Source organism: Colias eurytheme, chromosome 20 (assembly GCF_061535395.1).
Source record: "Colias eurytheme isolate Ceu_HAF_F1 chromosome 20, ilColEury1 Martin Lab GWU primary, whole genome shotgun sequence".
Classification (NCBI taxonomy): Eukaryota; Metazoa; Arthropoda; class Insecta; order Lepidoptera; family Pieridae; genus Colias; species Colias eurytheme.
In genome coordinates, this window is record NC_142999.1 from 6,964,664 (window position 1) to 6,979,947 (window position 15,284).

The following is a 15,284-nucleotide window of genomic DNA, read 5'->3' on the forward strand; positions in this document are numbered from 1 at the left end:
AGAAGTAGATACTCGGCTCTTATTGGAACCCAATTGTGTTTTCTATAGGTTTTTAAATAAAGTTTAACAACAGTTCTATTCATATTCGCGAGCCAACAAATAGCCATGTCTATTCTGAGTATAAGTATTCAATAATTTTTTCAATAATTAGTTTGTATATGTTATTCAGGTGGAGCCAAATAGATATTAAAATGACCAATATTTTTATTTAAATCAGATCGCTCTATGTATTGAATATTATGTTTAATTTAGAAGAAAAAAGATAACCAATACTTTAAACAAAATCTTAAAGAAATGAATGTATCCTTCAGTTTCTCGACATTCTCATATAAATAATAAAACGTCACGCAACTACCACCTAGTCTACAAGAATAGACTATAGACGTATAGAGCAGTGCGTTCGCAAACTGCTACGTGACAAAAAAATCTACGTCGTAGCACCGTAGCGGTGTTGTAACGCGTAACTAATTTATCGCTATCACTGACCTAGTATTAGCACGTTATCAGAGCCACGCCCAGCCGCTCGCCCACGCCCTCTACGGCGGGCCAATCACACCGCTTCGGTTACTCGGCGATGCTATAGCTGTTCCTTTCTGACAGAATATGACAATAATTATTATCGCGCTAATTTGGCGTGTCTATAGTTGATGTTACCTATGCTTTTGAGATGAGTTTTGGATATAGATAATAGCTTTCTTTAGTTACAAAAGAAACTCTATTTTTATTAATAGTCGAAAATGTAAAGGGTTTTTATTCAAATTTTAAGTTGGTAGAGTTTTTTAATCACGTGCCAACTTGTGTTCAAATTCACACAATATTTTCAATTATTAAAATGTACCGTTACTTTCCAGTGTGTCATACAGTCATTGCTCTAAGCAATTATTACAAAACCAGTATAACGTGAACCCTCGACTTTATAACGTTCTTTGCTAATATTTGATCTCAGAGGTCAGGTTACATTGGCCGTCGTTAGCTCAAAATTGCTGCGACAGTTACATCAAGGTTAGGTCATGTGTAGAAATGCCGTGAGAAATCGAGAGAAATCGTCATTACTCTGTCCTGTTATTTTTAGTGCCGGCTAATTATTTTAATAATGCTTAATTTGATACTAAATGCAGAACATATCAAAAAATCTTTACGTCCTCTCGAATCAAAAGATCTACGCTCGATATCATATTTTGACAAATTTATTCTTCGCACGTTTCCATTTTTCCCTAATAAAGTGAAACTTTCCAAAAATGTTGTTCGTTAATTTGTACTTTTTATTCGTGGATCATAAAAAAAGAAATCTAAAAGCCATCGTGTAGTATCAATGCCCTACACAATTTCACACTCGAAGCGAGTATTTAGCGAAAGTAATAATTAGGGCGCATCCCGATATCATTGTCTGTGAACGTGACAGACGCCCGCGTCACGTAAAGGTAACCCAATTACAGGCGACGTGATGTTCAGAAATTCGACAGCACGCCCCGCTGAGCACTTGGAAGCTTGTTTCGTATGCCTCGCGTACGCCGGGGCCGGTTCTCGCACACATCCACCGCACGCCGTATAGTTTTGATAGCAGATCCTCAATGACCGCTGGACCGACAGACTCTCCACACGTGTTTTTGCCGCGGATCGCTCTATCGAAATGCATGTAAATAATGCACGCGCGTGCGTTTCGGAAGGTATCGGTGCGCGCGCGGGAAAACTTTGGCAGGTGACGTTTGATTCGCGCGGATTTGTTTTTTTTTAATCGGCTGACTGTGGTGCGCTTTGACTGGAAGGTGGTTTTTTGGTGTTTTTTTTTACGAATATAGTGTTTGTGATTACATTCATGCTATGGCAATGTGAATGAAAATGTGTGCTTAAATTTTTTTCGACAGAATTTTGCTGTTACTTTTTACTGCATAGTTCCGTTTTTATAACCGACGTTCTTGTAAGTAAAGATGAAAAATGTTTGAGATGAAAACAGTTTAAGTAGTAAAAGACTTAAAAATGTGAGTAACGCAAACTCTCGCGCATTAAAGCGTTCTCAAACAGCTGTTATTGCTTTACAAACACGAAAAACCCGTAATTTCTTGAGGTTAACACAACATTAGCGCAATAAACTCTTAAGCTGTGTGTCAACAATATCTTCACTAATAGGTGCCGATAGGTAAAACAATCGATTGCGTGGACGCTCTGTAAATATATCAAATGTTCTAACCTTCGCCTTATTTACACTTGTATGTGGTTTAAAGTGTGCATCTCAGTTTACACCTTTTAAGAATTTTTAAACTTGTACACCACGAGACTGTATTTAATTTTAGTTAAAGAATCGACTTGTTTTTCTGAAACATCAATACTTGCATTAACAATTGCAAAATATGTAAATTGAGGAAATGACTTTTAAAAATAAAAATTAATACACAATTCGCTATTTAGAAATTTAGAAATGAAAATATGAAAATTTCAAGAAGATATTTTTAATAATATTCAATACTCCCTATATTGATTCCAATAAGAATTATGCTTTTTTTCATAGTCTATTTATAATCTCTTATGACAATCTATTATGAACTCTTATGATAGATTCTAATTTTGAAGCGAACTTACGCCTGCTAAAAAAAATTATGCTTTACAGAAATAAGTTAGAGTGAAGCCATAACAATTTATTATTAGGTAGGTATCTAATAATTCTGTGCACGTAAAATGTAACACAATCAGTACCGAAAACCAAAAATGTATGTGAAAGTGATAAAACATTAAAAAAACAGATGTGATTTAAAAACAAATTACAAAATGGAACACCCTGGCGGTTTCGCGTCATCGCCGTGGGCCGCCATGCTCGGGCATGGCATGCATGGCATGATGCAGCATGAGTACCCGCCGCATGCACATGCGTCCATGCCGATGGATCTGCATGTGCCCCAGGCTTTTCCGTACTATCGGTAAGTATTTTTATTGAAGTAGATTTTATTAAGGTGGAGACAGATGAAAATATTAATAGTTTCAGTATTTTTATTTGAAATTTTAATGTAACAAAATTGGAGATTACACCACATATTATTGCATAGACAATGTTGTAAGTATATTTTCCAACTTAAAAAGTTTAACTTTCGTCAGTAATCATATGTTTATTGTTGAAAATTTGTTGTAATTTGGAAAGTTGAAATTTACATGCATGCAGGTGGTTATCAATTATAATCTCTCCTCAACATTATTATATTATTATCTATCTAATAACCACATCATACAATGTAATAGCGATCAGTAGAAAATACTTACAAATTACAATAATACCTCGTTGTTAAAAAAGAAAATATTTTAGTAAACACATCACTACTAAAACTTAACGAAAACAAGACTTTAAACAAATTAAGTCATAATCACAATTTACAATATTCCCGTACCTACCTAGATTTCAAAATTTATTTAGAATCTAATATTTGCTGCACCGATACAAAGTCAATCGAAATCGAATCGATTCGGAAACCGGACATAGCAATATATAATTAGGTTATCTGTGGTCATCCCGCGCAAATGACACGTTTCCCGCCATAATTTCGGGTTCCACAGATTATAGTATCGGTTCGATCTGATGACATACGAATGGCAAATCAATGATTCTTTTTTAAGCTGAATGGTTATAAAATATAGGTTTCCGGATTTTTAAATCTTGAGCTTATGGGAAATCGAATGCGTTGGGATAAATTTGGCGCCGATTATTATCTGATTCATACTTATTTTCAAACTTTTGTTCGTTTTTACATGTAGATCAATATGCTCTTTCTTTCTTAAGTATGGTTTTGTATTGGCATTCGTATGTCATCAGATCGAACATATACTATATAGATTTAGTTTTGGTTGCATTTTAGTTCGAGAGAAAGAAATAACTTTAGAGCTTTGCATATACCGCTCTACCCATCAATATAATAATGTTCTTTTTTCATAAAATAAAAATCCATACCTTTCTCTGTCTATACTGTACCTATAGTTAGATTCAGCAGGTAACACAATTCTATCAAATGACTTATCACACATTTATATAAGACAATAATTAAATTGCTTATTACATTTTTATTTCCGATACTCTAGATAGAATACCTTCTCACATATAGGTATAAGATTAAGAAAGTTAAAGATTAACAGTGTAATAATTAATAGTACTTTTTGATAAACTCATTATTTTATTATAAACTTGGGATGGATATAATTATAACTATATCATAGCCCTTGCAACTCGCGTAAACACTTGCTCAGAAAGAACAAAAACATCTTTGATGCGACTCTAGAAAGATTTACGAGTGCACCAAAGACAATTACAGGAATGATTAGATAAAAAGTATCGTGACAAACATAAATCTACTTATATAGCTATAATGAACATATTTAAGTAAGGAAAATGAGTAAAAATCAATAATCGAGAACCACGCTTGTAGCTTGTCCGTGCATTATGCCATGCGAGCGTGGTGCAAAAACTCCGCAGGACGGCATGCAGGCCTAATAACGAACCATATCGGAAGGGCCGGGTTTTTGCACTCCATTTTGTCCTGTACACAATCAGCTAACTGCTAACCTCAGCCCTTTAATAGAAAGTTTGAGATTCATGTGTTATATGAGTTGTGGTGTTTTAGGTTCGGAAATTTGGTGTTTGTTGATAGCTAGGAATTGTGTTATACATTTGGTTTTGTTTTCTGTAACAAAATTGTGACACATAGTAGATTATATTGACAGCATTATAGCAAATATTACGGCATTTTATTTACACACTAGCTGCGCTTCGCGGTTTCAGCCGCGTGGCTAATGTTGGTCTTAGCGTAATGAAACATAGCCTATTAATAGCCTTCCTCGATAAATGGGCTACCAAACAACGAAAGAATTTTTCAAATCGGACCTGTAGTTCCTGAGATTAGTGCGTCCAAACAAACAAACTCTTCAGCATTACATATAATATTAGTATAGATTTATTAGATATCACCTGATCACCACTGTTTCGTTGCTAGACAGTAATCAGAACTATGCTACCTATCGGCCTCTGATCTTCATTTAAAGACCCTGTGGTCTGTAATTATTGATACATAAGTATCATTGAACTTGATATGTTAACTCCTTATGCCTGCATCACTATGGTGGGAACTTTAATAGCCTGATGATGATTATAAGATTCATCCAAGTATAAATAGTACCTTGTGAAAAAAGAAAATTCCAGAGTTACTTACGATACTGAAATCTGATACCATCTTAAAACTTGAAGGCCTTTTTATGATTAAATACAATGTGAGTAATAATTTAAAATGTAATTTTCAAATCGAAAAACCAAATACTAAGTCAACCCAATATATGAAAACAAATTTTGTTTATCTATAACACTGTATTGAATTCCTGAAGCTGCAACTTTAAAGGTGAGTTCTAATAACCTCCTCCTTTTTTTTGAAGTCGGTTAAAAATATAGTTACATCTATGCCAAATTTATTCGTTTGTATTGACTTCCTATAGAATGTGAAAAGATCTATTTTTAAAGACAAACAATTTTATCAGTAAAATCTCATCGGTTCAGTCCGCAAGAAAATGTTGATGTGCTTTTTTCTATAAATAAAGCGACTCTTTAACTGACTAATTGTGGCTTACTTTACGAGCCACGTTAAGGGAATTAAAAGCCAATTGTGAATAGTATTGTTTTTTGAACTTTGGATTTATGATAGCAACCACTCTTTAGCGTACCTTATCCGTTTTATGTACTGGGATCTACATAAAAATTTATTAATTACCCACATTGTTGCGGAGAAAATAAATATAGTGGATTATTTAATTACGTTTTTATGTATTAACGGTTATTAACGGTTATTGTCGTTTTGAAGGTTGGCGTAAATCGGCTTTTTGTTGTGAAGTGTTTTCTGGTATGGTTTATTTTAGTTCCGCTTTATTACTGCGGGAAATAAAAAAATATGTGAAAGTACGAAAAAATACAAGAGGAAATAGCTCGTGGAGAGCGTTGTTTATGTTTTTTTTAATTAGTATTTATTAGTGGGTGTTATTTACCTTTTTTGTGTTAATAAAATTACTTTATTGTGGAGTAAATTTCTTCAGCAAACGATTTTAATACAGATAGAGAGATGTATTAAATAAATTTAGTTATACATAGTTTGCACTTAGCTTGCTAAAGGACGTGAGTAAATGCAAAACTAAATGCAAATTGCACAACACAAGCCCTCAGATTTAAGATGTAGGTAATCCATCTCACCATTTGAGACTATAATGTAATTCTGTATCTACCTATATAAAATGTAAAAGTCAAAATATTGATTAATAATGCAAAAAGTTATTTATGACAATATAAAGGTTATATTTTCGTGCATTATATGCAATTTTAACTGGCAGATAAGTTAAACAAAACACACCTAGAAATGTGAAAAAGGCTATGAAAGTTGCAAGCATATCTTACAAAGCATGATTGCAATTTAACAGATTCTATAACCATATAATAAACTAACGTAGAAATAAATATATTTATTCGAAATTAAGATAGAGTCGCATTGACGTGGTTCATTAAATATTAATGCATCCATTCGCTAATCAACACCAAAACATAATGAAGCGGTTGCAGACACGGGATATCGGAAGAAAATACTTTAAAAGTCTAATATTTGCTGAGGAATTTCATGGCTAAAATACTCGACAAAGGTTAGCAATTTATGCGTATATTTATAAGTGAAGATAGAGGTAGAGAGTGCAAAACTGTTAATTAATTTTAAGTGTTTTCTAAGGAGATATTTATAGGAGATAAAAAAATATGTTAGGTACTAACATATACCTAAAGACAGAAATTTTTGGTTTAGTAAACTGCATGTAAGTTTAATAATGTTAGTTTAGGTACATTAAATAGTGTGAAGTATTTATTAGGACCAAAAGAATGTTAAAAATAAAACAAAAATAAATAATTCATTCATACGTGTATTTGGATAGTACGAGAGTATTTTAAGCTGTTTGTAAATAGCTTAAATATCTGAATATTAATTGGCCGTATCTCATGAATAAATACCGTCAACGAATTTTTGTAAATAATGAACAACACTTTTTTCTGTATTCTACATATTTGCAAATGAACAATCAGTTTGCAAATTGAAACTAATAGTGAAGTAAACAAAACAAAATGTCTAGACAACTTATAATATACAAAAATTAAATAAATAAAAAATGTGTTCAATTTTAGCTGTTAGACTTAGCTATTAGAATAGTAGGTAATTAATTGGCAATCTATGGAGCTACCAATTGCACTTACAAAACAAAATAACAAATATATGAACTCAAATTTACTATTAAACAACAAACTAGTGGTTGTTTCTTCTGTCGACAGAAAAGCGTTCCCCTTTTTAAACCCATTAATAAATTCAATAACAAATAAATAACTAAAATTTAAACCAGATAAATACTCATTAGTTTAAAAGAACTGAACCGTACATAGGTACATAACTTTCAATTAGAAAAAAGTGAAAGCTTTCATTACTTCCTGTAGATGACGACCATTTTTAATCTGGAATATCTAAAATAATAGACAATAATTAACAATGTTGCTAGTGCCTTCTACGAATTGCATACATAAAGGTCATCTTTATAATAGATATTGAACTCATTACTCGCAACTCAAATCACTTCTAAGCCATTTTTTACTTGTACTTCGAGAAATTGCTAATAAATACAGAACTAAAAAGGTACTCCACAAGGCTGCATTTTTTACACATTTTACAAGCGTACAGAAGGAATTTATGTTTGGATCAACAAAAAATATCGTATAAAGTAAATACAGCCGCAAATTTATCCATCGTATCGTCTCCGTGTCGGGAACCGATCTTGACGGAGTTATCACTCTATTGTGACTGCAATTTACTGAAGCACTGGGCTTTTTTTGCCATACTAGGAGAACAATTTGCGTTACTCAGTAATAAAAATAGTACTACCATATGTTTTGATAATTTATACCTTTTTGCAGCAGCAAAAAGGCACACTAATAAAATAAGACCATATCGGCAGGTGACAGTTTTTATGTGTAAAAAATTATAAGGATAGTTTTTATGGGTAAGTTATGTGAACTTTTCTATATGTTATACCGTTTTTGTAAGCGAAGCTCTTCCCGTTTTAGCATTTTAGTTAATTGAAATAATTGTATTAGCGAAGCCGCTTGTGGTCAAACGATTTGGTATCATTTGTAATCGACAGTTAGTATGCCGTTAATTATAATACAAAGATCCCTAATATCGCAGTTAAGTTTTATTACCATTAACGTCGATTCATCATTGTTTTCTTAAGCTAATAACATAATTAATGAGACGATACTTCAAATATAAATAAAAGTTAAAATGTAATGTAAAATATGTTATACAAACAATTAACAATCTCTGTTGATTTTTGTTTATTGAAATCAATGTAACTGACAACATAACATTAAAGATCCAAATTCTTTTACAACAGATCAAAGATGTATCGTAAATGAACTAGACCACAACATAAATAGGGACAAATTGTATACTGAATGCAACATTTTAATTGCCCCATAGAAATTAATCAGAAGCCCGCTGTCTGCTCCCGGATTGCCAGCTCAATGGTGAGAAACAAGATGGAGATAATAACTAATCGCCCTATTCAACTACATCGATAGTTGTGCAGCGATTTAGGGACATTTCACGTATTCTGCACAGATTGCTGTTACGATTGGCGAATCGTGATAAATGGGTATTGTATTTAAATACCGAGTTGGATGAGATCTGTAAGACTATTTCGTCGCAGGTTTTTGGACTATAATTGAGCAATATTAATGGCTCAGCTTCTCATAATGATTTTTTCGAGAACTTCTCTTATTAAAATAGAGGGATAAACTGGGGCCGTATGACCTCTTATTTCCAGAGTTTACGCCGTTAATTGAACATCAAAAATGGACGTTTAGGATATCTAAGAAATCTTACTGACAAAAAGGTGAAGCTGCCTCTGTCCACGTATTAGTATAACGTCAAAATTCTATAGAATGGGTCTTATTTTGAACACCGAACTATCCTAGCATGACAGATACGAGAAAAAACCAAGAATACTTCCCGCTATTAAATACTATTTTATCCTATTATAATCTACAATAATCTGTAAACCTTAATCCAGCAGTATATGAATCCCACTGAGAAATTCAATCAAGCAACGGTAAGTAATGACGCGTCTTCTACCGTCCACAACTTGTTTGTATAACCATTGAACCACGTAATTAGGCAAACCAAACATTATTTGCTTAGCTTTTCCCATAGTACTTCTTGAAAATGTGATATAATATTTGTTTGAAGGTAATTTGATTAAAACCTGCTTTTTCTATTTGGTTTGCGTGTGGCGGTATGAATTTTCAATTCTTATTGTTAGTTCAAGATTATAAAAAAAAGAAAGATACAGAAACATATTGCAATAGAATAGAATATAGATCCATTGTTTTTGCTGTTCATAAACTAAAAGCTGTGACCGGAATGTGGCCAACAATTTTCTTGTTGAATAACTTAATACTTAATAATCCTACACTTTCTGAATATTTATTGTTGCTATAGTTAAGGACCGCTTTAATGTAGAAAAAATTAGGTATATCAAGACAATAAATTTAATATAATTTACATCAAATAGCAGACACAATAATTTATGCTGCATCTTAATTCGCAAATGAAGAGTTTCTCAGATAAAAGCTAGTATTTACAAATTGAAAAATTGTCAAGCCGTCCCCCTTAGAATAAATTTTCTTTTCATAATTAGTTCACGGGACTCAGTAATCGCCGACATTCCTTGAAAGGGGCAAAATAAAAAGTGCGAAAAGAAATGTTAACGGGTGTAGGGCAATTGAAGGGGCGCTGGACTTGGGATAGAATTACGAAAACATTAGGAACAGGGGATGAATGGAGCTGTATTGCTATTCGATTTTTTTTGTTTAACGATTTCATGAATGATCACTAATTCTGTTTTTATTAGTTTTTATACATGTCGGTTACTATATCTTTTTATATATTTTCCGCTGAATCACATTTGCGTCATATGTTTTGTCCAGTGATTCAATGTTATTTTGAAATTCTGCGCAGTCCTTTACAACAATTTCAGCATATCAGACTATTAAATTCGCTTATTGTGTGTGTGCAAAAAATTGTGATTTATTTACTTTATTGGAAATAAACAGAAACTTCGTCATATCAAAAAAGAATATTATGCTTATATTATGTTATTATGTATGTTATAAGAATAAATTGTCTCTTTCAATAAATATATAAAATACATCTTTATATACTTATGTGTCTTACATGAAATGGTTGCACTATAAATATTTTTATACGTATTAATATCTACTCTACACCATTTTTAGTCTGCATTCGGTAAGTGCACATTGTAACATCAAGTCAAATGGGGTGTGAGAATTAAAAGTCGCTCAGTGTTCCGTCTGCCGCGTTTATTAGCCGTTTTGATTATTGGCGGACATTTTGCAAGCGAGTTGGGAAAACGTGGAAGTAATGGCCGACCCGGAAGCGTTTTGGCGAACAATGTTTTGGATGTTTTTAACTTAAATACACACATACAAAATTATATATGGCAAAATTGTAATCTAATTCTAATTGAGTTGAACCTTATTTAGAAAAACTTATATTTTAGTTTAATATGGGAAGCGTGTACCTACTTACTGTATTTGTATAGTTCTATACAATATTGTGAATAATACGAGTTTTATATTAATAGCTTAATGTAATCTCTAGTATGTTTAAAATATCAAATTTTAATTAATACGACACAATATTCGAAATTTTAACGCACATACGTTATCTAGAAATAAAAACGCTTCAAATAAAACGAGCCTGCACTGACTTCACATTTTATTTATATCCGCCATTACTCTTTACACGGCAACACCGAGAAAAGTCACACTTTATACACTATTTGTTTTATTGAATAAATAATTTTATCATCTGTGCCGAGCCTGTGGGGTGTGAAGACAAATCGTCTGACCATGGGGGGTGTTGGTACTATGTATAATGTGGGCTAGCCTTAAATACGAGTGACTTATTGAAAAACTGGCAACATTGTAGCTGCCAGAGACAATATTAAGATAAATAACTCTATCTGGCTCGGGATTTTGTGTTTAAAAGTGTTCTATGATTTGTTGAGGTTTCGTTTCCAATTGCAATACAGATTGCATTGAGCTTTGTGGTTCATTATAATATTTTTATAGTGATATGTTTTGATTGGCACAGATTAAAAATTTACCAATTATTTATGCAATAATTTATTGAATGTTAGGTACATTGCAAATTCAAGGTTCGTTTGGTGGTAGGTATACCGTGTCTGTTGCTCTTTCATGCAAAGCCTATTTGAAATGATTTGGTTATTTACTTATTTAGGTAAAAAAGCTTATATCAAATAGTGTTGATTACAGCGTCTTATCAATATTCCAATTGAATAATTTCTCGTACTTACTTCCACTTTATATAAAACTATCTTCCCGAAAAACAACATTTACCGCGGTTGGGTGCTATTAACCAAATAAAAACAAAGTTAAAAGGTCGTGACATTCAGTAGTACATTATCTTATTTACGACTAAATTATTGGTATTTTCACGGCAACACCTTTAATATAGATAGCAAGTGGACCGTTTAAATTATCAGAGTAACATAAAGCATTACGTATCTCTTGGCTGTAACAATATCTCGGTATGTATTGACTAATTGAATTTCTGTTTTACGAACTAAGATGGTAAGGTAAATAATTAGGTATTTTGCTGGCTATTAAGTATTAACGAAGCTAAGTACCTAATTTTATAAATTTAAGTAAAGTATGTATTTATCTTTTTAAATCTTATCTTTTCACACATTATGTCTTTAGTCTTTGTGGATGTATAATTAGATAGTAATTACTAATTAAGACTGATAATCATCATTTAATTAACAGAGATAGGTATGGCGCATAGCTTTAAAGTATGTAGTTAAGTATAAGAAACTTAGAAACTTATAAATAAATGAACATAATATTTCTTACCTCATTACTTACTTGAAGGATCGATCTATTTTTGAAATCTTACCCTTGGATTAGACACAACAATCTGCAATCTCGCCTCTTGCATCACCGAATATAAAGTTATATTAATTCGTCTCAAGACTTTAAATTATTGACCAAACACTTAATTAGTTTAATTAAATAAATTTCACAAATTAAATCAATTCAAAGGTAATGCCCATTTGGAGGTTATGTGTCAAAACATTTGAGTTATGGCGCGCCTGCCGCTCGAAAATGAGAGGATATGTTACGTTCGGATTCACGCTGCGAATGTCGTGGCTAGCTGCGTTCTTTATTTGTTTTAATCTGTAACTGATGCGTTCAGTTACTTCTTGTTTTTGACATGTCATTTTATTGCTTTGTAATTGAATTAAATTATACGCCATTTGTTTTACTATTTTTACTGTATGTCTGTTGTAATAATTTTGTGATATTTTTATTTTTTATTTACGGGTGAAGAAGATAATTTTGTATGCCATAACTACTATCTTATTTCAAATAAAAAATAGACGTCATCCACACATCGTTTTTTATAAGATTAAATTAAAATATACCTAATTAAGAGTTTAATGTTTTAATCTAAAAACATAATAGATTAAATTCAAATTATTTCACTTAAAAACCCTTTCACTTTTATTACAAAATTTAAAACAAGTCTCGTGCTACAACTCACACTAACGTAAAAATGACTACAAAATAAATATTTAATCAAACAAATTCCGTATGTATCTGATTTCGCCTTATTTATTATCTTGTTCGTTATCGCCTCGGATAAACTAACAAGGGGTAGGCTATATTTAATTACTCCAATCTTAACTTTATGCGCTCAGATTGTGATGGTAATTAGGTCTTTTAGAAACCCGCTAAGTGCCGGTTTCGTCGATTTGTTCAAGATAAGCCGAATCAAAATTTATATTAAAAATCCATTTAGGTATCGTACTGATGTATTTGTTGGCTTCCGTTTTTTTATATTGTTTGATGTGTTATTCGGATTCTTATATCCGTGTGTTTATTAATTGATATTTTTTTCATGTGTAACGATGTTGTTTATCAGTGTTTATAATAACAATAAAATGCGAAAATGATTTGTTTTTTAAATTATTGTAGATTCTGAATAAAAACCATTTATTTTTTCTAATTATTATGTATAGGTATAATACAAGACATCGAAAGTTATCCACCACATTTCCATTTTGTGACTGATTGATGTATAAAATATGAGAATGTTCCGATGACACATCTCAGATATAAATTGCTATCCGAACATATTATTATGAAAAAAATAAGATGCTGGCTGACGAACGAATCGATTTTATTCCGATTGAAAAATGATCGCATCGCATTCTAAATTCAAAATTTATCTGTCATCGAAATGAATCGAAATCATTGGACAATTTTGCCACCCGCAGCCAATCAAATGCAGCGATGAGATTCGAAACATGCATGTAGCACAAATGCATGTGCGATAGCGATTTAGTACTAGGAGATTAAAGTTGCTGTAAATTGTTGTTTATGTGATTTATTGTTATTTAATAATGAACCTACCTACATAGTTTAACGTATCGCGTAGGTACGAGTTAATAACGTGTAACGTGTATGTGTGTATTAAAAAATGACGCATCCATAAATTCGATTTTTAAAATAATAGATGTGCTCATGATGTGCTATTATATTATTTGTCGTATAGTTACTTAAATACCACGTATTAATTATACTTGATAACGTTTGAGAATAATGAAAGACCGAATCTTTTAATTAAGTTTATGACTGCAATTCTATTAACTGACGATTTTTTTTAATAAAGAGAAACAACAAAACACGCTCGCAAAAACGTAGTCGCGTATGACTTGTACTGCACACAAAATGGTCGCCCAGAACGCCGCCCTGTAATTCCAATACTTACGAACATTACCCAGGATGGCGACTATTATAATGTATTATGGAATATTATTTTACGACTATGGCCCCGGTGCGCATTATGGTATCGCATCTAAAAATACCGTCGTATTTATGGTGTTATGGGGGCAGAATCGATTATCGGCACACCTGTCGAATTGACATCGATATTTTGGTTGTTCGATGTAAACAATCGAATATCGATTATGGTACAGAGTAAAAACAATTACTGAAAGGACTAGGTCTCTACTTTGTGGTACCTACTACATACGCTATATGGAACGCAATCGAGTTTGAAAATAAGCAAAGCTTTTATCATAATAATAGACAATTAAAACCAGACAAGTTATGCCATTGGAATTATTTGATAAATTGACGACAAACTTAAAAGATTAAGATAGTTGTTGTTATTAATTAAAATTTATTAGCTATAGAAATTTAACTCAGAATATAATATTCACTATGTAATCGATATGGAAATAAGCACAATGACCAATTTACTTCAAACTTCAGCAAGGATCGTATTTAGGACCTCTTGGCTCTTAGTAACAACGTTCACAGTTTTACCACTCTACCAAACACAAACTTGACTTATAAAGAGACTAATGAATTATAACTTTACTAGCAGAACCTCGTAAAGTTAAACTATCTAATAACATAAATAAAAGGGCGTGACATAGGGGGAGTTATAGCCCACCTGTTAATTCATACATAATATTATAGTGAATGATTACTTCATTGTAAGGGAATAGTTTTAATAACTTAATTCACATTCATGAATATTAATAGTTATTGCTGATTTGGCACTAGATAGTAGGTTAATAGTTCCTGCTTGAATGGAATATGAAGTATTTCTCTTTATTTATAACCTAATTTATTTCATTTATGATTTAGTATACTTTGTAGTGTGCAAAAGTTTAACGGGTGAGTACCTATTACAGTAGTCTATAATGAACATAATCTAACCTAGAAAATGGAACTTATCTTCGATTCCTCCATATTTTTTCAGTATAATTCTCAAAATAAATATTTATTAAGTAATTAAGTTGTCAGCATTAGGTACGTTATTTTAAATTGAATCAATTTTTAAATAAAAAATAAGTACTTAAAATATACGGAGTGGAGATTAGTGTAGATGTCCAGTCAACTAGTGTTAAGAAACAGTGTCAAGAACTATATAAAAGTATAACGAGCATATAGCCATGTTATATAGCAATTAACAACTGCGTGACCTTTCTAAAAACCGAAAAATACTGAGAAGTGTCCGCGTCATAACATTACAGTCACCGTTAGATGTCCAGTCATTTATTCTCACGATTAAACCAATTCTAAGGTTTAAATAGAAATCTAGTTTGGTCCGGAATGCGAAAATATA

The 15,284-nt window shown here is 31.9% G+C and overlaps 1 protein-coding gene across 2 annotated transcripts in view; it reads left to right on the plus strand.

Annotated features, from left to right (window-relative positions):
• Positions 1 to 2,732: 2,732 nt before the first annotated feature.
• Positions 2,733 to 15,284, plus strand: part of trh (PAS domain-containing protein trachealess) — a 157,315-nt gene continuing 144,763 nt past the window's right edge. For both annotated transcript variants that reach the window (XM_090113548.1, XM_090113549.1), the window contains exon 1: positions 2,733 to 2,912. In XM_090113548.1, the coding sequence (XP_089969674.1) occupies positions 2,764 to 2,912 (149 nt within the window). In that variant the 5' untranslated portion in view covers positions 2,733 to 2,763. The remainder of the gene's footprint in view (positions 2,913 to 15,284) is intronic.